The 23761-nt window shown below is 39.9% G+C and overlaps 3 protein-coding genes across 6 annotated transcripts in view; all 3 read left to right on the forward strand.

Moving 5' to 3' along the window:
• RNASE12 (ribonuclease A family member 12 (inactive)) overlaps positions 1 to 2758 on the forward strand; it is a 77122-nt gene extending 74364 nt beyond the window's left edge. For both annotated transcript variants that reach the window (XM_039245268.1, XM_039245267.1), the window contains exon 2: positions 2089 to 2758. In XM_039245268.1, coding sequence (XP_039101199.1) covers positions 2127 to 2564 — 438 coding nt within the window. In that variant the 5' untranslated portion in view covers positions 2089 to 2126 and the 3' untranslated portion in view covers positions 2565 to 2758. The remainder of the gene's footprint in view (positions 1 to 2088) is intronic.
• RNASE9 (ribonuclease A family member 9 (inactive)) overlaps positions 1 to 23761 on the forward strand; it is a 50749-nt gene that overhangs the window by 20869 nt on the left and 6119 nt on the right. For 2 of the 3 annotated variants that reach the window (XM_039245272.1, XM_039245271.1), the window contains exon 2: positions 23285 to 23441. The gene's annotated coding sequence lies outside the window, so the exon portion shown is untranslated. The other variant, XM_039245274.1, reaches the window with a different exon arrangement.
• On the forward strand, positions 6394 to 7091 carry RNASE11 (ribonuclease A family member 11 (inactive)). Its single transcript, XM_039245275.1, is given in 4 exon segments — positions 6394 to 6500; positions 6502 to 6595; positions 6598 to 6724; positions 6726 to 7091. Coding segments are annotated over 4 exon segments (579 nt in total). The 5' UTR covers positions 6394 to 6407; the 3' UTR covers positions 6991 to 7091.

Here is a 23761-nt window from a genome sequence, read left to right on the forward strand (position 1 = left end):
TTCTAGGAGAGAGAGAGACAGCGTGAGCAGGGGAGGGTCAGAGAGAGAGAGGGAGTGACAGACTGAAACAGGCTCCAGGCTCTGAGCTGGCAGTCAGCACAGAGCCCGACGCGGGGCTCGAACCCACAAACCGCGAGATCATGACCTAAGCGAAAGTCGGACGCTTAACCGACTAAGCCACCCAGGCGCCCCCCCAGTCTCTAATTTCTGCAGGATAATACTTTGAAATGTACAGACAGGGTTAGCTGACTCAGGTGAGGATAAATTTTGTAACAAAGCTTACCTCCCTCTTCTGTAAACTTAATATAGCATCTGTAATTCAGGTACTTGGAAGTCCTGGCAGGAAATAATGAACATGTTACAATGTGTATGTATATATTTCTCTCTATAAGATGGAAACATTTCTGCAGATAGTGTGCAAATCAAATTTTTTTCACTGGAAGCAATTAATTATGCATTCACATCTTTGTGGCACTGTGCAACTCATACCCCAAACAGGACAGTCTGAGTTCCAAAAAGACACCCATTTTGCAAATTTAGGGAAAGTAAATAATAACTCCCTAGTCATTTGTTTCCATGGTCTGGGATTTCGCTTTGGTTGTTGATATATAGAAAGACTTTGAAGCCTTTTCCAGTATTGCAGACCATTTTCCACCCAAAATCATTTTCTTCTTTCCAGTTAGAAAGACACCAATATGTACAGAGGAGACTATGTAGCTGTCTCTCAAAAATATAAATCATTTCAGGGCAAGAAGTAGTAAAATTAAGTCCATTTTCCCATTTCTATATCAAATGACCAGGAGATGATGCAACAAAAAAAAGCTCTTACTTTCTCAGTGTCTTATGCCATGGTCTTTTATCAAACCCTCATCCACTGGTACCCTATGTCAGTTTCCCAAGAAAACCATAGGCCAGTGGTTCCCAAATTTTGTTCTATATTAGAATCACTGGGGGAGCTTTTAATTTCAAACTCGGGTCACAACCGACACCAGTTAAAGCTGAATGTCTCAAGGTAGCATTTAAAAATGCCCAGGTGATTCCAGCTTTCACCAATGGGTTTGAAAACCATTGCTGTACTTCCCCAGGAGCTCAGGGCTTTCTCAAGACTAATGACACCACGTGGGAATGAAGCTTGCTAGGCCTTGATATTCAAGTGTTCAGTGTTGACAGGGTGAGACTCTTATTACTCTTGCCCTCTTCTATATCCACAATAATCTGTCTGAAACTCATTTCTTCTTTAATAAGATGGGGATAATAGCTCCTTCACAAGTTTGTAGGAAGGACTGACTGCAGATCTGATAAATAGATGACAGTGTGTCTGACACACATCAGGACTCTAATAAATGCTTTGGAAAATCCACACTTGTTTAATGTGGACACATTCAGGACTTGTCTTATGTAACTCTCCCTCTGAAGATAGCTTCTCGTCCTTCCCGATGGCACCCAAGCACACTCTTCACAGGCTCCTCCCTTTTTGCTTTTTTCACTTTGGCCCTCCCCACACTCACCTGGCTCCCTATCAGTTATTGCCAAGAAACAGCTAGACACAAGGACTTTCTCAGATCTATGATCACAAGGATATGTTACCTGTGAGAGCTACAGCAAAAGCAAAAGGTGAGAGGAGCTAGCTTGGTAGGAGAGATTGGAAGAACTGGGAAGAACAGATTAATAGTGCTGAAAACATGTGGAACTGGATGGAATTAGTGTTGAGACAGGAGAAAGGAAGTCATTCAGCAGTAGGAATAAAACAAGCAGGCGTGGGAACTTTTGAGCATCCTTCTACATGTTCCATTCTGTGTTAAGCATTCGGATGGATTCAGGAGAAATAGAAGATCTCCAGGAACTTGCAGAAGCAAAACAAATACAACACAATGGGAATGACCAGAGAACAGTTCAATTCTAAACGCTGAGAGCTGAAATAGACCAAGAGGGCTTGCTTGAGGAACTGTACATCCAGCGGGAACATGAGATTTTAATTAGCAGAGAGAAGGAAGTAAAACATCTCAAGGGTGGGAAAGCAAAGTCAGGGGATGGGGCTGGAGGAATCCGATTATCTTCTGCTATGTCCTGTCTATTCTTACTCTGTAGGGCTTCCAGCAGAAGATGCGAAGGGAATCTCACCCTTGATGATACTAATGGTGATAATTTACCTGATATTTCTGTTCTGGGAAAACGAGCAGAATGAGGAAGGAGAGGCGTACACCATAGAGCAGCTGCATGTGGACTACCCGCAGAGTGACGTTCCTGTAAGGTACTGCAACCACATGGTCTTACAAAGAGTCATCAGGGGACCTGACAATACCTGCAAAATGGACCATGTTTTCATCCACGAGAGGCCTCGAAATATCAACAGTGTTTGCACCTCTCCCAAGATGATGACTTGTCAGAACCATTCTGCCACTTTATGTTTCCAGAGTTTGACAAAGTTCAAAATGACAGTCTGTCAGCTCATTGAAGGCACCAGATACCCTGCCTGCAGGTACCACACTTCCTCCATGGATGGGTTTATTGTTGTCACTTGTGATAACATGGGGCCAGTTACTTTCCAGAGATACATTAAATAAGTTGAGTCTACACTGCCTGAGTCTGAGGGGTACTGGCACTCTCCTCTCTTGCAGACTTCTGTATGGGATACCGGTATTGGTTCCTCTCTCAGGGGTACTGGTACTGGTACCCTACCCAGCCCGCTTTGTGCGAATTGGGTAGCTACTACCAATTCACCTGTCCTTCTGCTCTGGCTAAGCTGGAATCATTTCATTCTGCTTTAATAAAAAAAAAAATTCTTCTGAATTAAATAATAAATTCTGTATGTGTTTTAATTTCTTGTCCCTTTTCTCTGGGGCATGTGTTGAGAGCCAAGAGTGAATCCGAGGCAGAAGTGGGATTAGGATAAAGTGAGCAAGGTGCTCACTTCATGTACACGGTTTAAGGGTGCCAAACATCCCAGTAATCTAGATTTTTAAAAAAACATTAAAAAAATCAAAAGTAATGCAAAAATTCCCTGATGAATAAAATATCTAAGTTTTAAATCAAGACCCAATCTGATAGGATTGGATTTAGGATGACGTCAATTAGGGACTATTTTTTGACATTTTGATATTTATCATCAGAGATTACTTTGGGTTAAATTAATATTTTTTAAGTGTTGTATTAAAATAGTATTTATCTTGATTGCTAGGTATTTTGGTACCCCGTTAAATTTTGTACCTAGAGTGAGTGCCTCCTTTTGTCATACCTGCTCCCAGACTTGATCCTAGGTGTGGAGGCATTTAGAGTCATTGATTAAGGTCTCCTCTAAAGATGGTGTATATAATTCAAGCTGCATCTTTGCCTTACAAGAAGGTGAAAGGAATAGCGGAAGGGTTGCCTCACCAGTCAGAAACCATTTCCCTTAAAGACTGTGGAGAGAAATGAATCAGGATTTCCTAGGAAGGGATTGACCTTTTTTTAAAAAAATTTTTTTTAATGTTTTATTTATTTCTGAGAGACAGAGAGAGAGACAGCGTGAGCAGGGGAGGGTCAGAGAGAGAGGGAGCTACAAAATCTTAAACAGAATCCAGGTTCTGAGCTAGCTGTCAGCACAGAGCCCGACACGGGGCTTGAACCCACGAACCGTGAGATCATGACCTGAGCTGAAGTCGGATGCTTAATTGACTGAGTCACCCAGGCACCTCGGAAGGGATTGACTTTTGCATCCAACAATGGAATAGAGAACTTGCATCCTGCCTCCTAACTCTTTTCCCCTTGTTTATCTTCCCCATGTCCAGCTATGGGCAGGGTGTCTTTTCAGTTAGAGGGTGAGGGGAAAGAATGGAAGAGAAGGAGAGGTTCCTTATTCTGGGGATTTGACTAAGTCCTGTTCTTCTCTGAGCATTAGCCCCCTCACCTGGGAAGTGAGGGGCTTGGACCAGCTAGTCTTTGAGGTTTCCAGGCCTATGACTCCACAATTCCATTTCTCCTTTTGGACAGGAGGGTTAATACTGAGGAATAGTGAGAAATAAGGGGTAATTGGCAGCTAAGTGCCACGTTACGGGGTCACTAATTCTGAGCTGACATTTCGATCCTATGAGAGCCAGAAACACAGTGAGCTGGAGCTGGCACAGGCTATGCACAAGCTTTAGAGGGCCCTTTCTGTTCTCATCTTTTCAGTTGAGAGACTTTATTGCATTATTTATTCAGACTCAGTTCAGGGTCAGATCCAAAAAGGAGGTACACCAGTGCTAGTAGTTAACTCTGTCCTTTGCAAGTGTCAAGTTCTAACTGATTGATTCGATTGATGGAGGGAAGACATCTACACTTGTGAACAAAGAACACTTAGCAGGCTGGGAAGTACACAAGGCTTACTCATTACCCATTTCTCCCTGGGAGTCCCACTGTCACTGTTGTCTTCGTGGAAGTTTGGATGTCACCAAGGAAGCAGAGCTCTCGGATGCTGAGCAGGAACAGGTGGTCCCTGGCAGATGACTTATTGGTGCCTAGTAGCAGCATCATTTCTTAGGTAAAATTTTAAAGTCACTGAAATGTGTCTTTAAGGCCCCTGTTTTTATGTTCTCAATTCTGATTCATTTTCCTGCCCCTCTCCCCAGGCTTTATTGTTCTTTTTTTTTTTTTTCCTTCTCACTATTTTTTCTTCCCTTCTTCTTGTAAACTTCCTCCTTCTAAGTAGACACATGATTTTGCAGGTAAATGCATTCCCATTAAGGTGTTAGTAACAGACTGTCCAGTGGAATCTATTCTCAGAATATTTTCATTCAATAGGGATCAAAACCCAATTCAAATGAATTGTAATGTTTTAGACATTTGTAGTTTGAGAGGGTATTCTTTTTAAATGGGCACCTACCAGCCCCAATCAAACCCAGGTAGCTGTGAATTCTATCTGCTTGAAACAGATATTTCAGAAAAATGACGTCAGTGAAGAATCTCTGCACTGCTCTTCCCTTTTATTTTTATCCTCATTGTCTTTCTGTTTTCCTATTATCACCTCATTACTAATGTTGGCAGTAGAGGATATTTAGGGAAAAATCTAAATCTTTCTTCCCTCCTCCCTTCAATCTGCAGCAAGTCTACATTTAAGCCACACACACACAAACACATCCACTTAATTCCTAATCATCTATCAATAATCTACCTGATTACTGAGGCCTATATGTTCTTAGTACTGGGTCTTTGCTCTAATTTCAAATGCAGAACATTTTTAAATTACATGTAATAAAAATCACAAGTCCATGTGTGGTAATGTCAAATGAGTGGTATAAGAATGGAATGATTATATAGAATTATCGAATCAATATGTTACACACCTGAAACTAATATAAAATTGCATGTCAATTATACTTCAATAATTTTCAAAAAGGAAATGAGCCATAAGTAGATTAGGGAAGTGAACAATAGGGTTGGTAGACTTAACTTGTGTTGCCGCCCAAGTCACAGGGGTTCCCAAGGCCAAATGCACACTTCATTAAGTTATCTGAGCATCCTTGGTTCCTCATTGTCTCCTCCTTCTATCCCATGTGATTCTACCTACCTCTTTCATGCTCCTCCTTCCCTCACTCAGCTTGACCAATAACAGAAACTCTCAGGAAACAAATACGGTTTCACTTCTTGCCCCACAACAAGCTGGGTTCTTTCTCTGTGGGACCCACTTGCCAGAGGAACTGATAAAGAGAAATTCTATGACTGTGAACGGGTGGGGAAAGAAATGAGAGGTGACGAAAATAACACGGTTTGAAGCTGTAGGAGACACAGTAGTAAGGAATGTTGGGTGAGATTATTGTGACCACTATGTAGATGATAGTCCCTCCCAACGAGTTTATAGACAAGGAGAAAAGGGACAGAACTAACTACTTGGTTTGGGACACATTAAACATATTATCTTGTACAATTCTCACATTTCCTTTTTTTTTTCCCCACATGGGGGAAACTGAGCTTAAAGGAGTTAGAGTAAATTATGTATGAGCAGGTAAGTGGGGATTTGGAGCTGGGTCTTCCGATTCCACAGCTGAGTATCTTTTCATGCCATCATCCTTCCATAGAAGGAGCCGGAACTTACATGCAGGAGGCAATGTTAGGAATGACTGTCCTGAGGGAAAGAGAACTATCCCATTAATATTCTCCTTATTTTCTTTTTTTTTTTTAATATTTTTATTTATTTCTAGGAGAGAGAGAGACAGCGTGAGCAGGGGAGGGTCACAGAGAGGGAGACACAGACTCCGAAATAGGCTTCAGGCTCTGAGCTGGCAGCCAGCACAGAGCCCGATGCGGGGCTCGAACCCACGAACCGCGAGATTATGACCCAAGCGAAAGTCGGACGCTTAACCGACTAAGCCACCCAGGTGCCCCAATATTCTCCTTATTTTCATCTTTTACTTTTTTATTTTTACTGCAGAAGAGAGTACCCTAGGTCTGAGATGGAGACCTTCTCTCTGCTGCTCCTCGGTTTGGGGGTGATTCTTGCAGGAACTCCAGAAAGCATAATGGAGATACTTAACGAAGAATTTTCAGGGGGCAGAGATGCAGTATGATGTGGCAAACAGTGACCAAGAAAAACAGACTAGTGAAGTATTAACGAACTTGACTCTGTTATACAAAAATACCAGTGCAAGGATATTCTGTCTTCCTTATTATTGACATTCAGAAGATTACATTATAGCTTCCCCAGAGGAAATGGTCCGGGTAACGGCAAAGAGTACTGCAATGATGTGGTGGTCTGGAGAAAAGTTTCTGAAGTCACGCAGTTTGAGCAATAACTTCATCTGTGGCTTGATGGAAGTGATGCACGGGGTCCCTGAGGCCTCCAGCTGCAAGGGTGGACAGAATCTTGGCACCAGCTGTTCTAGAAGCCCACATCTGGAGACCACTGTGTGCCAGCTTACTACGGGCAAATAATTCCCCGGATACCAACACAACAGTGGTGACTCGTTAAAGAAAACATTGGCAGTGCTGACAGGTCATTCTCTGATGAGCTGGTTGGTTAGTGGCTCTAAGCTGTAAATCCCACAGGGCTTTGAGACTGGAGTCTCGCTAAAGAAAGACATCCTTATTCTCATTATTGTTTATTTCCTTCTAGTATCCATACCTACCTTTTCAGCAATATAGTAAACTCTTGCTTATCTATACTAACTGGAGGAATAAAAAATGCAAAGTTATTAATTCAATTAAAATTTACAACTGATCTTGGAGATACCCTTTCTCCCTCTCTCCCCCGCCACCTCTCACACACACTTTCTCTGAACCAGACTGAATTTCATCCTAGCTCAGCTACAAAGCCAAGAAGCAGAATCCATCCAACCTGACAAAATTAAGAGAAAAAGCCCAAAACAAATATTATTGATAGTTAATTGTACTGCCCCTGAGCCTATTCAGAGAAATAGTGAATGAGCATAGGAGATACTATAATTACTTTTCTTTTCAAATAAATGTGTGCATTGATGCTCAAATGTGAGCACCCACTCATGCAACCAGGTGCCACCTGTCCTCCAGAAGATGCCAGAAGAAAAAGATGCTTTTTCTCCTCGGTCAACAGCTCTGACCCTATGCAATCTCCATTCCTCCATCCTCGTCCCTATCTATGTCACAGGTTGCTACAGATGGAAAAATAAAGCTCTTATTGCAATTTTTACTCAGCATAGGCTTGATTCCCTGGGGCTCTGGGAGAGAGATGCAAGCCCCAGAGGAATAGAGCAGGTGGAAAGATGGGAAATAGGACATCTATGCCAAGTGCTGGGCAGGATTAGTCTTCAATCTCATTTCTGATGTTGTATTGGTTTTTTTCTTTTTCACTATCAATTGCTTATTTGTAAGTCTTATAGTTCAACACTCTACACAAAGTATGGGCAATTCTCTTATCCATTAGTGAGCACTTACGTGTTCCTGGTTCCTCATCTTGCATCCTCCCTCCATCCTGAGACCAGTCTTTTTTAATGTCCTGATTTTAAATAAATAGACATAAAACAAAGTGTTACAGTTTCTTACTGTACATCACTCTTAATATATCAATTTTCCTAACATTTTTCACATTCTGTGCAGCATTTTCATTTTATTAAAACTGCAAAACTCTGGCCATCAACAATCTACAGCATTAGAAGACATATTTTTGTATCTTTCAGCTGGATTTTCCTTTTCAGTATGGTGGCTGCTTAAATAAACAGTCACTATGAGCTTGGCCAAATAGGTGTATAGTTAGCACTCAATTTTCTCTTGGCAGACAGAGGAGAAGGTGATAGAGGGGAAGGCCTGGGACCCAGAGTTTTCTTCTCTGTAGGAGGAGAACCCAGAGTAATGGAGGAGAGGTATGCTCACTGGGTTCCATTCCGGGGATAGTTCTATGTGGCAAGACTGGTGCTACCACCCACTCATCACGCATGGGACAGGCTCTTCAGAGCAGAACTGTCCATCAGGTTTCTTCTTGGTTCAAACTTGGTTCCATTTGAGTCACTTTTTCCCAACAGTATAGTCCTACTGTAGAGCCCAGCTCTGGGTGATGGGCATGTCAGCCCCAGAAGTGAAACTTCAAGCTCTGCCAGAGTTTTTTGGTAATATGTAAGAAAAGGCAAATCCAGTCTCATTCAGAATTTAGTATAGATTTCTTCCTTCACCAGGAGAGAAGAGCAAAGAGCCAGAATAGATACCTCTTTCTAGGCCAGGACCATCCTCTAAAGAGTCTTAATTAAGACCAAATCTTTCCACTTCTCTGAAGGAATCAGGAATAACACCAGGGTGTTATTTAATCATCATACTGTGAAGTCTGAAAGATGTCAAATGTGGAGATGCCATAGAGAGTGGGGAGTCCTAACTACTAGCATTTCCCACCCTCAAAGGCTGTCATTCCTTTGACATAATGTGTATTCCTAACATGATGATGATAAGCAAGGGATTTCAGATTTTAAAGCATTAAATCTTCATAATGTCCCTTTTCTGCTCCCAAACCACAGAGAGCTTTTTTTTTTTCCTTTCTTTCATTTTTCTTGTAGCTTTACACCTAAATTTCTTGGCTTGGCTTCCAAGGCTACTAACACCCCATTCTCATCTCACTGAGCCTGACCCCAGCATGGCCCAGCTTCTGATCCTTTGAGACTGCTGTCTTCACAGCCCCCGAAACTCACCTCCTTGTCTTCACTCCATTGGCAGGCTGGTCCTGATAGGCTTCCTCTTCACGTTCTCATTCTGTCACTTCAGCCTCCTTCAACTGTATCAGCCCCCGCCTGGCTACAAAGGACCAAACAAGCATCTCTTGAACTTGCTAGAAAGATAACTGAAGGTAGATAGGTGTCATTTCTCTGCAGCTGCAGAGAGACATTAGAGGGAATGAAATGAGGAGATAAAAGAGACAGATCCAGTCATAAGGACCACAGAAGGGAGAGTTGGATAGAGAAAGGATTCTGGGAATGTAGTGATAGAGAGGTTTGAGAAAGGGATAAGGGGGTTATTTAGCACAAGAGGAGTGCCCATATTGCCTTTAACCATTCCCTCGTCTTTCCCAACATGAAGGGCACTAAATTCCCTTTAACCAACAATTCTGAAGTGAAACAAGTCCTGGCTCCCAGGGCCTGCAGTGATGCTGAAGTAAGGGGAGCCTTTGTAACATCATAGATAAGTCCTCATATGTTTTACTGCCTCATTGTGCAGTCACTGCCTCACTCCCTCACTGTGCAAACACTTTACATCAGTGTCCTTATCTACATGATGAGGAGATTGGATTAGATCTGGCCTCTCTGACTTGGATAGACATCAGGATCAGTGTACTGGTGTTCTCTGGTTGCCTACCCCAAACCACGCCCTTGGTCTCAAGTCAAAGAGGTACGGTGTGGCATGGAGCTGCCCAGCCAGACTTCTTTTCCCAGGCTCTCTGAGTAGGAATGATGTGTGCCACTTCTATGTCCAGGTCTTGTGACATGGAACTGGCCTCCTCTGATTTTTTTTCCCCAATAGCTAGATACCCAAAATGGACATGGGTGTGACTCAACTTAAGTCCTTTAGATGATAATAGTGTTCTAGATATGTTCTAGGAATGGGCTGAACAGCAAAAGGGAAGGAAGGCATGTGCCTGAAGACCTGTGTGAGGCAGAGGTATCTCGCCAATCTGGACTGCTTAATTCTATGAGACAGAAATCAATATATATATACATTTTTTACATTTTTGTTTATTTAGTTTTGAGAGAGAGAGGGAAAGAAAGAGAATCCCAGCAGGCTCAGCACGGTCAGTTCAGAGCTGGATGCAGAGCTCAGACTTGGGAACCATGAGATCATGACCTGAGCTGAAATCAAAAGTCAGACACTTAACTGACTCAGCCACCCAGGTGCCCCAATATGTATATTTTTAAATCCACTGTGTTTTGTTCCATCAGCCTAGCCTTACCCTAACAAATTTACTAGCTTTAGGAGCTGTTATCAAATATGAATTCCTGGGTCCTGGTCAAGGAGATTTGGGTTCTATAGATCAGGGATAGGACTATAGCATACAGAACTTTTACAAATATAAAACCCATATATATATATGGCTGGCAAAGGATTTCTGTCTTGAATATGTAAAGAGCTCTGTTTATTTAATAAGTTAAAGGTGAGCCTACCTGCAGAAAAATAAGCCAGGACACAGACAGAAAATTAACAAAAGAAGAAATAGTCATTAAACATTTAGAGATCTTTTTTCACTTCTTTTCTAAAGGTAATATAAATAAAAACAGTGTGATATCATTGTTTACCTGCCCAATCAGCAGAAATAACTTTTAAAATAACAGTGGTGGCATAGGTACAGGAAAGGGAACATTCTCGGGCACTCCTCCTGGGAGAGCAAATTAGTACATTTGTTGTCTCTCTGGAAAACAGATAGAACTAAGCCCTATCCTACTTTTCAGACTCTCTTGCACATTGGTTTATTTAGTTCACTGATGACACTCTTCCCTCCTCTCATACATCCTTTAGGTAAGAGACTCAATTCAGTCAATTCTGGCCCTTAGGACTCTGAGTTGGGAATCTCCCTGGGGGCCTGTGGTCCCTGGGGCTTGTCCTACAGATGGTCAAAGAACAGGGCAGGCTTGAAAGCTCCAGGCTGTGCTGCTTGGTTCTCTCTCCTTGCTCTCCCAGTTCAGGCTGGGAACAACATGTTCTTTGGGAACATGGGCTGAGCTCTCAGACCCATCCCATTAAACACGCCTTCTGAGAGCTCTCATGGTCTCTGGAGGGAGGGCCTGTCAGAGAGGAATCAGCAGGAGTAGGGGCATGGGAGTAATGTTGGGAGGCTGATCTCTTGGGAGATGCCCACACAAAGAGTGACCACTTCTGACAATTCCCCACTCCTATCCCTTCCTCATTCTTCATCTGTGTTCTCTTCTCTTGCCCAGATTGTGCCCACAACACAAATCTCCTTTTTTGCACTATGTCATGGTCTCTGGTTTCTAGTTTCCTTTCAGGCTTTGGCCCACTTGACTTTATGTGTTCTTGTCTTTTGTTTGAACTCACCCGTAAGGTGTAGAGTGACAAGTTGGACAGGTTTCTGGAATCAGATCACCCATAAGACTGAGGCCATTATTCAGTCTGTTGTGGTTCAGCCCCTGTGAATCCAGGGCTCATGGAGCATATGGCTCTGAGTTGCCCAGGTGGAAAAGGACAAGAACAGCGTGAACTGATGAACTCACCCTGGGTACACATCGAGCCCTTTTAGTGGGTGCCTCTGCTAGTCTGCTAGCAGCCCCCCAGTTTATTAAATTCCTCCTTGTCTTCCTTTAGAAAACACTGGAATTGCTCAGCTGTCTTTATAAAACTTAAGCTCACTGTAATCATCTTAATAAATGCATCTTTTTGTGCCTAACTGACAGGCAATACGGTCATGGCTGTGAACGCCTCTCAGTGTGTGGCAAATTATATTGATGTAAATTTGTTTTCATCACATTAAAAAATCTGTCCATCCTCTTTTTGTTTGTAGTCTTATTTCTCGTGTCATGCAGTCACCTATCCATAAACTATAAAAGTTGAAAGGCATGTCTGTGTAGGCCCAGACTCATTGAATAGGCATTTGACCTAGGGGAGAGAAATGTAATGAGATTACAGTGACGTAGTCCCTTAAAGGGGCAGAGTAATTAGAGCAGTTAATGAGCAGAAGATATTTATAGGCAAGCAATTGAGAAATTTCCATATGTAAGACATTGTACCAGCTGCTGTGGGGAAAAAGCATAAATAAATGTACCTTTACTGCACAAGGTATTGAATACTGGGGAGGAGAATAATATCTTAAGAGGGAGACATATCTCTTTTGTCTGGGGTGATTAGCGTAGGTACCTGTAAAAGAACTAAAATCTTGAACTTAATGGATGATCCATTCAAATAGCTAAGATTTGAAGGAGAGGAAAAAGGTAGTAGGAATGGGAAGTAGCACATAAGTATGAGTAGGTGGAAAGATTGTTATAGACAGATGAGTACTGGATCCTTTGAGTATTAGAATGAAGAATTTGTATGTTTTCTACCTACAAGATTATGGTTGCTGAATAATCGCTCCCAAAGATGTCCAGGTTCTAGTCTCTGGAACTGCAGAGTGTTACTTTATATGGCAAAAGAGACTTTGCAGATGTAATTAAGTTAAGGACCTCAAGATGTGGATTATCTGGGTTGGTCCTGACTGCAGTTTTAAGTGCCCCTGTAAGAGAAGGCATGTGGAGATTTGATTACATCAGAAGGCGGCAATCTGACTGAAGCGGGACAATTGCAGAGCACTTACATGAGCTTACAGTTGGGCAGTCTTCTAACACAAAGCCTATTTTATAACAAAATGTTGAGTATCTCATGAAATTTATTGACTACTGAACTGAAAGTGAAAACAGAATGCTTGGAATGGTACAGAATGGTTGTAAGTAATATCCGATGTTTACACTCATGATCACGGGGCTGCCCAGCATCAGGAGAGTATGATAGCGCATATCACTGGGTAGCCCAGGAAAAGGTACGAATTCAAAATTCAAAGTACGAAGTTCTACTGAATATGTGTTGTTTTCACGTCATCATACAGTCAAAGATTCATGACGCCAAACCATCACAAGTACAGACACAAAATAGATGAGTGGTTGTCTAAGACTAGTGTGAGAACGGGGAGTGACGGCAGGTACACACGAGGGATCTTTTGAGGGTGATGGAAACGCCCTGAAACTGTATTATATGACAGTGGCACACATCTAAGTTTACTAAAAATCATGGAATCATGCATTTTAAAGGAGTGACTTTTATGTCATCTGAACTATGCTTCAATAAAATTGCTATGGAAAAACCGAAGGAATTTATTTTTGACACATTTTCCTGATCTCCTTAATCCATCCTAACAACAAGTCCTGTGATTTTTTATGTCCTAAATAATTTAATTATTTACCTCCATTTTGTTCTTCCCCATTTTTTTTAATTTTTAGATTTTCTTCATTTATTTTGAGAGAGAGAGTGTGTGTGTGCCTGCAGAGGAGGGGCAGAGAGAAAGGAAGAGAGAGAATTCCAAGCAGGCTCTGTGCTGACAACAGGGCTCAATCTCAAGACTATGAGATGATGACCTGAGCTAATATCAAGAGTTGGATGCTTAACTGACTGAGCCACCCATGGCCTGTGTTCTGCCCAGTTTTTGTTAAAGATATCCCCAATGATTGCCTATGTGATTTCTTCTGACACAACTTTGTGCCTTCCAGCCATTCTGTAGTGTGCAAACCCAATTTTATGATCAAAACATAAATCTGTTCATGTCTACACAAGGTGAGATTCTTTTCAGATGATATCTGGCCATTTACAAACACTGTTTTCTTTGGGGTGGCTGCTTTTCTCTTTTAAACAATAGGAAGTAATTTTCTTTACATATTACAGACATGGCAGGATAATTTATTAAGACACTTATTTGGTTACTTTTTTTTGGCCCTTCTCTAAGAGACAAAACCAATATAATGCACTTTTCTCTTTTCCATTACCATAAAAGGTGAGTTTTTGCACATATATCTTGTGGGTTATTAACATCTTTTGCATTTCAGGCCAGGTAACAGTAGTGAAGAGTAGTGAACAATGTGCTAGTCTCCCAGAGATTTATTTGAGTGTTAGGCCCACTGAAGAAAGTCATGGCCAAGAGTGAAAGAAGAGTACATTTCCTTGAAAGTGGATAGAAAGGAGAATTCTGTTTGGGGATGGTGTATTTCCTGCAACTGGAAGAAACTAGTGACCCAGTATTCATATAGCCCCCAAATGAGGAGATGTAAGGGCTGGATTCTAAGTTCAGAGGTGGCCTGTGGATTTTTTTTTTCCTTGTGCACTCTTAGGAAGGTTCTGTTATATAAATGAACCAAACATGGTCACTGTATTAGGCCCTATGTTTACTTCTTTATAGCAAGTGGGACTCATAGCCTTAAAAGGTCACCAGTGTCAAACCCAAATTTTTACCCATCTGGTTGTCTTAAATGTAGCCTTGGTAAGCATATTTTTTGCCTTTTAGAGCGTGTATGCTTTACATACCCATAAAACTACACCCAGCATCTGCAAGCCACAGGGTAAAATAAGCCTTCTAGCTATAAAACAACAACAACAACAACAACAAAAAAAAAACCCATAAGCTGCTGCTGCCCTTTGGAGCTCTCTGACTCAAATACTCCCCTTCATTCTGCTGAGTGCCATCTTTTAGGCACATAAGCCCCCCTCTTTAATTTCCTCTCCCCTGGGAGTTTTCTTGGTCGCCCCCCCCCCCCCTTCAGGATGGTGCCTCACCACCACCACATGGTGTTCACTGGGTGCTCTGGTGCGAGGGACCTCCCTCACACACCCACTTGCCAAGCGGCCCCCAAATAAAACTTGTTGTGGGCTACTGCCGCACTGTGGCCACATCTTTTTCTTTCATCAACCCCCAGATTCCACTCATTAGAGTTCTCATCTTTGTGCAGTGATCCTTGTTCCAATTCCACAGCCTCTGCCCAAGACTTTTTTTTTCTCCCTGGCAAGGAAGTTCTAAAGGTGTGGCAAGTGACCAGCAGATCACCACTAAGACAGCAATGTTATATGACTTCATATTTTAACTTTTTAAAACAGCTTTATTGAGATGTAATTAACATGTGATAAACTGCACATATTTGAATTGTCTCATTTCATAAGTTTTGACATTTATATCTATGCCCATTAAATCATATCCAACACTTACCAAATTTCATGCCCCTTAGTTATTCCTTCTTCTCACCTGTTCTAACCCCAGTCCCCCCGCAACCACTGATCTGCTTTCTTTTCACTACAGATTAATTTCCGTTTTCCAGGATTTTATAGAAATGGAATGATACACTATGTGCTATCTTTTGTTTGGCTTCTTTAACTCAATTTAATTATTTGAGATTCATCTGTGTTGTTGTGTGTATCTATAGTTCATTCCCTTTTCTTGCAGAGTGGCATTTCATTAAATGGATATACTACAGTTCATTTATCCATTTACCTAATGGTAGAAATTTGGATTGATTCTAGCTTTTGGTGATTGCACATAAAGCTGCTGTGAACGTTCATGTAAAAGTATTTGTGTGGACGTACAGGCTGGATCACATGGTGGGTGTGTATTTACTTTTCTAAAAAACTACCAAGCTGTTTCCAAATTTGGTTGTATCATTTTATATTCTCACCAGCACTATTATGAGAAATACAGTTCATCAACATTCTTACCGACTCTTGGTAAGGTCAGTCATTTTCATTGTAACCATTCTAGTAAGTGTCTGTTGGTATAGCATTGTGGTTTTAAGTTGAATTTCCTTGAATACTAATGATATTGAACAACTTTTTCATGTGCTTATTTGTTTGCCCTCCATATGTCTTCTTTTCTAAAGTGCTAAAACATTTTCCTATATTTTATAGGATTATTTGCATTTTCATTGTTGCATATTCTGGATACAAGTCCTTTTTATTCATATATATAATCATTCACATATGTATTATATTCATGTATGAGTATATGTATTCTGTATACAAGTCCTCTTTATTCATGAATATAATATTCATTCACATATGTATTACATTCATATGAATGTGTATGCTTTCATATATATATTATAATAGATATCTATGTATGCATTGCATCTAGTATGGATGTATAGTGTTTATCACTTTTCTCTTCAATACTGCTTTAACAGCCTCCCACAAATTTTACTATGCTATGTGATTGTTTTCAACAGTATTCAGATCAAAATGTTTTCTAATTTCCATTTTGATTTTATGTTTGTCCTATCGGTTATTTAGAATTGATTTGTTTAGGTCCCAAATATTTGGAGATTTTTAAGAGTCTTTCTCTTACTCGTTTATACTTTCATTCCAGCATCAGAGAATATATTTTGTTTAACTTGAATCCTTTTGAGGTTATTAAGACTTATTTTATGGCAGAAAATTTGGTGTATCCTGGTAAATGTTCTGGAGGCACTTGAAAAAATATGTATTCTGCTTTCGTTGTATGAAGTGTTCTATAAATGTCTCTAGGGGTAAATTGGTTGTTAATTTGATTCAAGTCTTCAGTATTCTTGCTGATTTCCTGCCTACTTGACCTATCAGTTATTGAGAAGCAGATATGGAAGCTCAAACTGTAATATAAGGATTTGTTCGCTTCTCCTTGTAGTTCTTTCTATGTTTGCATCTTTTAATTTGAAGCCCTATTTTTAGGAGCATAAAAATTTAGGATTGTCATGTCCTGTTGATTAATCAAACTTCTTATTTGGAAATGACTCTCCTCAGCCTTGGTAATATTCTTTGTTTTGAAATCTGCTTTATCTGATATTACTATAGCACTCCAGCTTTCTTTTGATGAGCACTAGCATGATATGTTTCTACATCCTTTATTGTTACCTTCTTTTGTGTCTTCATATAAAGTGTATTTCTTGTAGACCATGTATACTGAATCTTGGTTTGTTTTTTTTTTAATCCATTCTATCACTAGCTTTTAATTGGTAAGCTAAGACCATTTACGTTTAATGAGATTATTGATATGTTAGTTGGAGTCTAACTCCTGCTATTTTTTTTATTTGTCCTTTCCATTTTGTCTTTCTTTTTTCTGATTTTGGGGCCTTCACTTGATTTATCAATTTTTTTATGATTCCAATTTTATCTCCTTTGTTGACTTTTTAACTATTAGCTCTTTTAATTAGTTGGTTACATTAGGATTTATAGTACTTATCTATAACTTATCACTGATACCGTACTACTTCACTCATAGTATAAAAACCTTATGATAATAACTTACATTCCTCTCAGATTTGATGCTATTGTCATGCATTTTACTTTGATTTTTTAAAATGTTTTATTTATTTCTGAGAGAGAGAGAGAGACAGCGTGAGCAGGGGAGGGTCAGAGAAAGAGGGAGATACAGAATCCGAAGCAGGCTCCAGGCTCTGAGCTGGCCATTAGCACAGAGCCCGATGCGGGGCTCGAACCCATGAACTGTGAGATCATGACCTGAGCCAAAGTCGGACGCTTAACTGACTGAGCCACCCAGACGCCCCTCATGCATTTTACTTTGAAATATGATATAAATCCCATTACACATTGCTGCTAGTTTTGGTTAGTCTGTTTTATTTTAAATCAATTTAAATAAGAAGAAAAAGTGGGGCACCTGAGTGGCTCAGTCAGTTAAGTGTCTGACTTTGGCTCAGGTCATGATCTCGCAGCTCGGTGAGTTCAAAAGCCTGTATCAACTGCTGTGCCAACAGCTCAGAACTGGGAGCCTGCTTTCGGATTCTGTGTCTCCCCCTCTCTCTGCCCTTCACCCAGTTGCACTTTGTCTCTCTCTCTCAAAAATAAATAAACATTAAAAGAATAAGAAAAAAATCACATTTATTTGCTCATGTAATGACCATTTACAATGTTTTCCATTCCTTTATGGAGATTCACGTTTCCAATTGGTATAATTTTCTCTCTACTGTTTGCCTTCTCTCTACTGTTTGCTGGTGATGAATTCTTTAAGCTCTGCAATCTGAGAATGCTTTTATTTTGCCTTCACTTTTAAAAGATATTTTTACCAGGTATAGAATTTCTACATTGACAGTTTTCTTACTTTGTGTGCTTTACTAATGTTTTTTGCTCTCTTCTTACTTACCTTGTTTCAGGTAAGAAATCTAATGTCACCTCTTTCTTTGTTCTCCAGTCCTAACATGTCTTTTCTCTGAGGCTGCTTCTCAGGTTTTCTTTTCATAACTAGGTGGGGCTTTTTTTCTTTCCAATTTGGTTATGATGTGCTTTGGTATGGTTTTCTTCAGGTTCTGTGCTTGGAGTTTGTTGAGCTTTTTTGAACTTGTGAATTTATACTTTCCATCAACTTTTGAAAGTGTTTGGCTATTAATTCTAATTTTTTTCTATCTCTCTGCTTCTCCTTTTCAGAGACTCAAATTACTCATCTGAAGTCACTCAAATTCATTCTACAGCTTGCTGATGGTCTTTTCATTTTTTTTTTTTTATTTTCTTGTTCTGTGTTTCATTTGAATCATTTCTATGACCTTCAAACTCTCTAGTCATTGTTCTGTAATATCTAATCTGCCACTAATCCCATCCAGTATATTTTTCATCTCACACATTTTAGTTCATTTCTTTAAAAGTTTGAAAGTTTGATTTGTTTTTTTCCCTATGATCCATGAATCTACTTAATTTTTTGCACATAAGAAATTCAGTTATAATAATAGTTTTAATGTCTTTATTCTATGCCTTTTTGTGGTCAAATTCAATTGAATCATGATTCTCCTCATTATGGTTTTTTGTTTACCTGCTTCCTCTTTTAGTAATTTTCTAAAAGTTTTTATTTATTTATTTATAGAGTGTGTGTGTGTGTGAGTGGGGAAGGGGCTGAGAGAGACAGTGAGAAACAATCCTAAGCAGGCTCTATGCCGTTATCATGGAGCCTGATGCGGGGCTCAATCCCATGAACTGTGAGATTATGACCTGAGCCTAACCCAAGAGTCGGATGCTTAACTGACTGAGCCAACCCAGGCGCCCCTAGTCTTAGTTATTTTTGATTGGATGCCAGATGTGAATTTTACCTTGTTGGTTTACCTGGTAAGGATATTTGCATTCCTATAAATATTCTTTTTTTTTAATTCTTTTTTTTTTATGTTTTATTTATTTCTAGGAGAGAGAGAGAGAGAGAGACAGCGTGAGCAGGGGAGGGTCAGAGAGAGAGGGAGTCACAGACTGAAACAGGCTCCAGGCTCTGAGCTGGCAGTCAGCACAGAGCCCGACGCGGGGCTCGAACCCACGAACCACGAGATCATGACCTAAGCGAAAGTTGGATGCCCAACCAACTAAGCCACCCAGGTGCCCCAGCATTCCTATAAATATTCTTGAACTTTTGTCTGGAATACACATAAGCTGTTTGGAATCACATCGATCCTTTTGATTTGTTAGGCAGGTGCAGAGCAATAGAAGCCTACAGCTAATTATTGCCCACTACTGAGGCAAGACCTTCCTGAGTACACAATCTAATATCCTATGCATCTTGACTTTTTCCAGCCTGTTTAGTAGGGTTAGGCATTATCTCCTCTGATCCTTTTAGATAATTCTTTCCCCAGCCTCAGGTGGTTTTCTCCCCCACATATAATAAACAGTACTCTGCTGCATACTTGAGAAAACCTTGTGCAGATCTCCATGTTTCTGCTCAAGGCAGCACTCTCCTTTCTAGCACTCTCGCTTATGGACTCAAGTTTCTTGGCCTCCTCGTTTCCTCAATTCCTCCTCCTTATCTCCTGTGGTCTTCAGGCTCCTCCTAACTTTGCCAACTCTTCACTTGTGCCTGAAATCTCTCTCCAGCCAGTAAGCCAGGCAAACTGTAGGGCTCACCTTGTTAGTTTCCTGTGTCTCAAAGATCAGTGTATTTTGTTGTCTGATGTTAGTGTCTTGAAACTAATTTTTCCAGCATTTTGTCAGTTTTAAAAATTGTTTCAGGTGGGAGGGTAAATCGGGTCCATGTTACTTCATCTTGACTAGAAGTTATATTCATCCTTATGTATGTTTTCATTTTAAAGCCAAATTTAGGGGCGCCTGGGTGGGTCAGTTGGTTGTGTCCAACTCTTGGTTTTAGCTCAGGTCATGATCTCATGGTTCATGATTCAAGCCCTGCATTGGGCTCTGTGCTGACAGCATGGATTCAGCTTGGGATTCTCTCTCTCTCTCTCTCTCTCTCTCACTGTTCCTTTCCTTCTCGCTCTCTCTAAGTACATAAATAAACTTTAAAAAGTTTTAAAAAACTATGTTAAAAAAATAAAAATTAGGTAGGGGTATCTGGGTGGCTCAGTCAGTTAACTGTCTGACTTTGGCTCAGGTCACGATTTCATTGCTTGTGAGTTCCAGTCCTGCGTCGGCCTCTGTGCTGACAGCCTGGAGCCTGCTTCAGATTCTGTCTCCATCTCTCTCTGCTCCTCCCCTACTTGTGTAGTGTTTCTCTCTCAAATATAAATAAGTATAAATAAATAAATAAATAAATAAATAAATAAATAAATAAATATATAAAACCAAGTCTAGGGGAGCCTGGCTCACTCATTGGTAGAGGCTGTGACTCTTAATCTGAGATTTGTAGGGCCCCACGTTGGGTGTGAAGATTGCTTGAAAATAAAATCTTTAAAAAAAAAACCACACCAAGTTTAAAGTATTCTTGTCTTAACAGGCTTCTTAAAATTTTTGGAGATAAACCACTTCTCCTTGCTTTTCTAGTGAGAAAATAGATTTATCATGGCAGAGTTGCACTCATAATGAGTTAGTGATACAAAAGCTAAGAAATGCAGGGGTTGAATGAAGATCTCATAGGAAATAAGAATACTTTGTGAAGGCATAGATGAGCATTTTGCTTTTACTGCTGTAGCATACTGGGAAAGAGAGAAATTCTTTACACCACAAGAAACGGGTCTTGGTAGCTCAAAGAGATGTCAGTGCTTTTGTGTTACTTTTCAGAAATGTTAGTTGTTTAAAGGGTGAGGAGAAAACAACCCTATGTTCCATATTAAAACAATTGATAACAGAAAGAGAAACTATGACGATACCGGTCGTCAACACTTATGTACAAAATGTACAAAAACGTAACTTTCTGTTTCACTAGGACAAATGCAGGTATTTTGATTTTCCTAACTATATAAGAAAGGCAGAAGACCCCTACATTTGTAACAGAGGTAAATTGTGCTGCTACCCTTAAGAGCTGAGGTTTTGGTGCAAATATGATGGATTGAGAGAAGAAATCCATACTTTTCTTATACCCGAGTTTGAGAAGCAATTTTACACTGAACATGTTTTCAAAGCACTAAAAAAATTTTTTTAACATTTTAAAATTTATTTTTGAGAGGCAGAGAGAAAGACACAGAGCACAAGCAAGGGTGGGGCAGAGAGAGAGGAAGACACAGAATCCGAAGCAGCCTCCAGGCTCTGAGCTGTCAGCACAGAGCCCGATGTGGGGCTGGAACCCACGAACCAACTGTGAGATCATGACCTGAGCTGAAGTCGGACACTAACCGGCTGAGCCACCCAAGCGCCCCCGAAGCATTTTTTCCCCAAAGTGTTGCTGGTTTTTGAAGTTTATTTTTTGGTGTCTTTTGCTATTAGAGATTATTTTTATGTTATTTGTTTTGAGGTGAGGGTTTCTTTGTGCTCACGTGTACAAGCTCAGTCTATGCATGTGTAACCAAGAGTTTCAATAATTTTCTTTGTGGCTATGCTCTTGTTTGACTTAAGGAAGACATCCTTCACTAGCTCCAAAATTGTGAAAAATATTCCACTATATATACTTGTATCAATATCCTTAATGTTGTTTTAAAAATATTACTTTGACCTCTAGTTCATCATACATGGAGGAATATGTTTGTAATGTGTATGGGTGGGTGGGTATGAACACTGAAATCTGTTTTTCTTTATTTTTTTTTTCTTCCTTCCTTCCCGCCTTCCTTCCTTCCTTCCTTATCATCTCTACACCCAATATGGGGCTCAAACTCACAACCCCAAAGTTAAGAGTCACATGTTCCACTGACTAAGCCAGCCAGGTTCCTCTATTTTTTTCTTGATATAGAACCCACTGTCTCACTGGGTTTTATTTTCCTTTTCCCAGGCAAAATCTGTGAGATATTCTATCCTAATATATTCTATGCTTCTATTTTCCTGTTATTCCTGATCACTGAGAAGGGCCAAATTATGAGATCAAACCGTATCAATGGCCATATCTTAGTCTGTACCTTCTAAACTCACACTGACATTACAGAAAAAAATAGCAGATATCAATGCAACAAATCTTAAAAAAAAATCTTTTTTTATAGAATCATACAATAAAAAAGCTAACCAAGGCATGCATAAATATAAACTTGCAGGAAACTGCAAACAAATGTAAAGAGATTTTTGTCATCTGAGAGCTGGCTTGACTCCATTTTTGCAAAATAAGATGTCAAAATTACTCTATATTTGTGCCCTGAGGATTGATTTTTCAATTATTGAGTAATTCTTATTTTGTGTATGTTTATTAAGATCTGGTTTTGGACATGTTCTTAAATATGAAGTGTCAGTGTCTCAGACTGGAACATTTGATATCAGTTAACTTCCACTTTTGCATCAGGAAAAGTTAGTTCCTTTCTGTAGTCTGTCTCTGTAAGTTCATATATTTAGGTCTTTATTAGGGCCATATGGGGAAGAAATGTCTTGAATTGAACAAAAGATGTGCATTTCAGTGAAGTCATCGATCCTCTCATGACACACAAAAATCACATTTTTCTCAAGATTTTTCTCAACCTGACACTTGGTTATGGGTGTAAAGGTCAGAAGCATAAATATTGCCCCAAAATGTTTATGCAGAGTATGAATTTGAAGTTTAGCTAAAACCTAGATTTTTTCTACTGAATTAAACAAAGAGATACTCTGGGATTTACTCACAAAGGTAATTCCAACTCTACAGACTGAGGTTTTATCTTTGCTTAACCACTCAAACTAAGGAACTGACTTTTCCTGATGCTGAGCAAAAGTGGAAGTTAACTGATATTAAATGCGGCAGCCTGAGAAATTGGCACTTCATATTTAAGAACATGTCCAAAACCAGATCCTAAAAATTCATTTCATAAGTGACATTTCTTAGAACTAACTTATTTTAAATTTTAAAAATAGACACCTTTAAAGACAACAATAAGAAATCAACCATTCAGAAATAACAGTTTATTGAGGTTTTGTTTTGGTTCCTCCACCACCACTACGTAATCTATATTTCCACTAATTGGGATCAGATTGTAGATATAGTTCAATGTTTTATTTTTTCCCTGGCCATTTGTAATGGACATTTGCCACTTTTGTATTTAGTCTCCATCCCTTTCTTGTCTTGTAGGGAACAACCCTTCCTTCGGTCAGCAACTGGATTTCTGCTGGAATTTTAATGGTGTGGTTTTGCCTTTCTTCCCTGAGGAGGACATGTGTTACATGTTGGCCAATCAGAAGACCCCACAATCCTGGATTTATGCATGTGACAGAAACAAGGCCAATGGGTAAAGTTATTTTCTATATTGGATGAAAATGGGAGAGGATGACACTTCCTACTGTGACCTTAAATATAGGCTAGAAAGACGACAATGATTTTCTCTGCCATTACATTGAGAGACCCTGCATGCGAATGAAGTTAGCATAGAAAACAGTGGAGGACAAGAGATAAAACGAGAGTACAGCATAAGATTTAATTTCTTCATCCTGCTGTGCCTCTTGGACTTGTTTTCTGTGAGTTAATATAATTCCTCTTGTGTTTAAGTTAATTTGTTTGGTACTTCTGTCACTTGTGACCAGATAATCCTACTACTATAATATTAAATAT

The sequence above is a fragment of the Hyaena hyaena genome, unplaced genomic scaffold (genome assembly GCF_003009895.1).
Source record: "Hyaena hyaena isolate Hyena2069 unplaced genomic scaffold, ASM300989v1 scaffold_256, whole genome shotgun sequence".
NCBI lineage: Eukaryota > Metazoa > Chordata > Mammalia > Carnivora > Hyaenidae > Hyaena > Hyaena hyaena.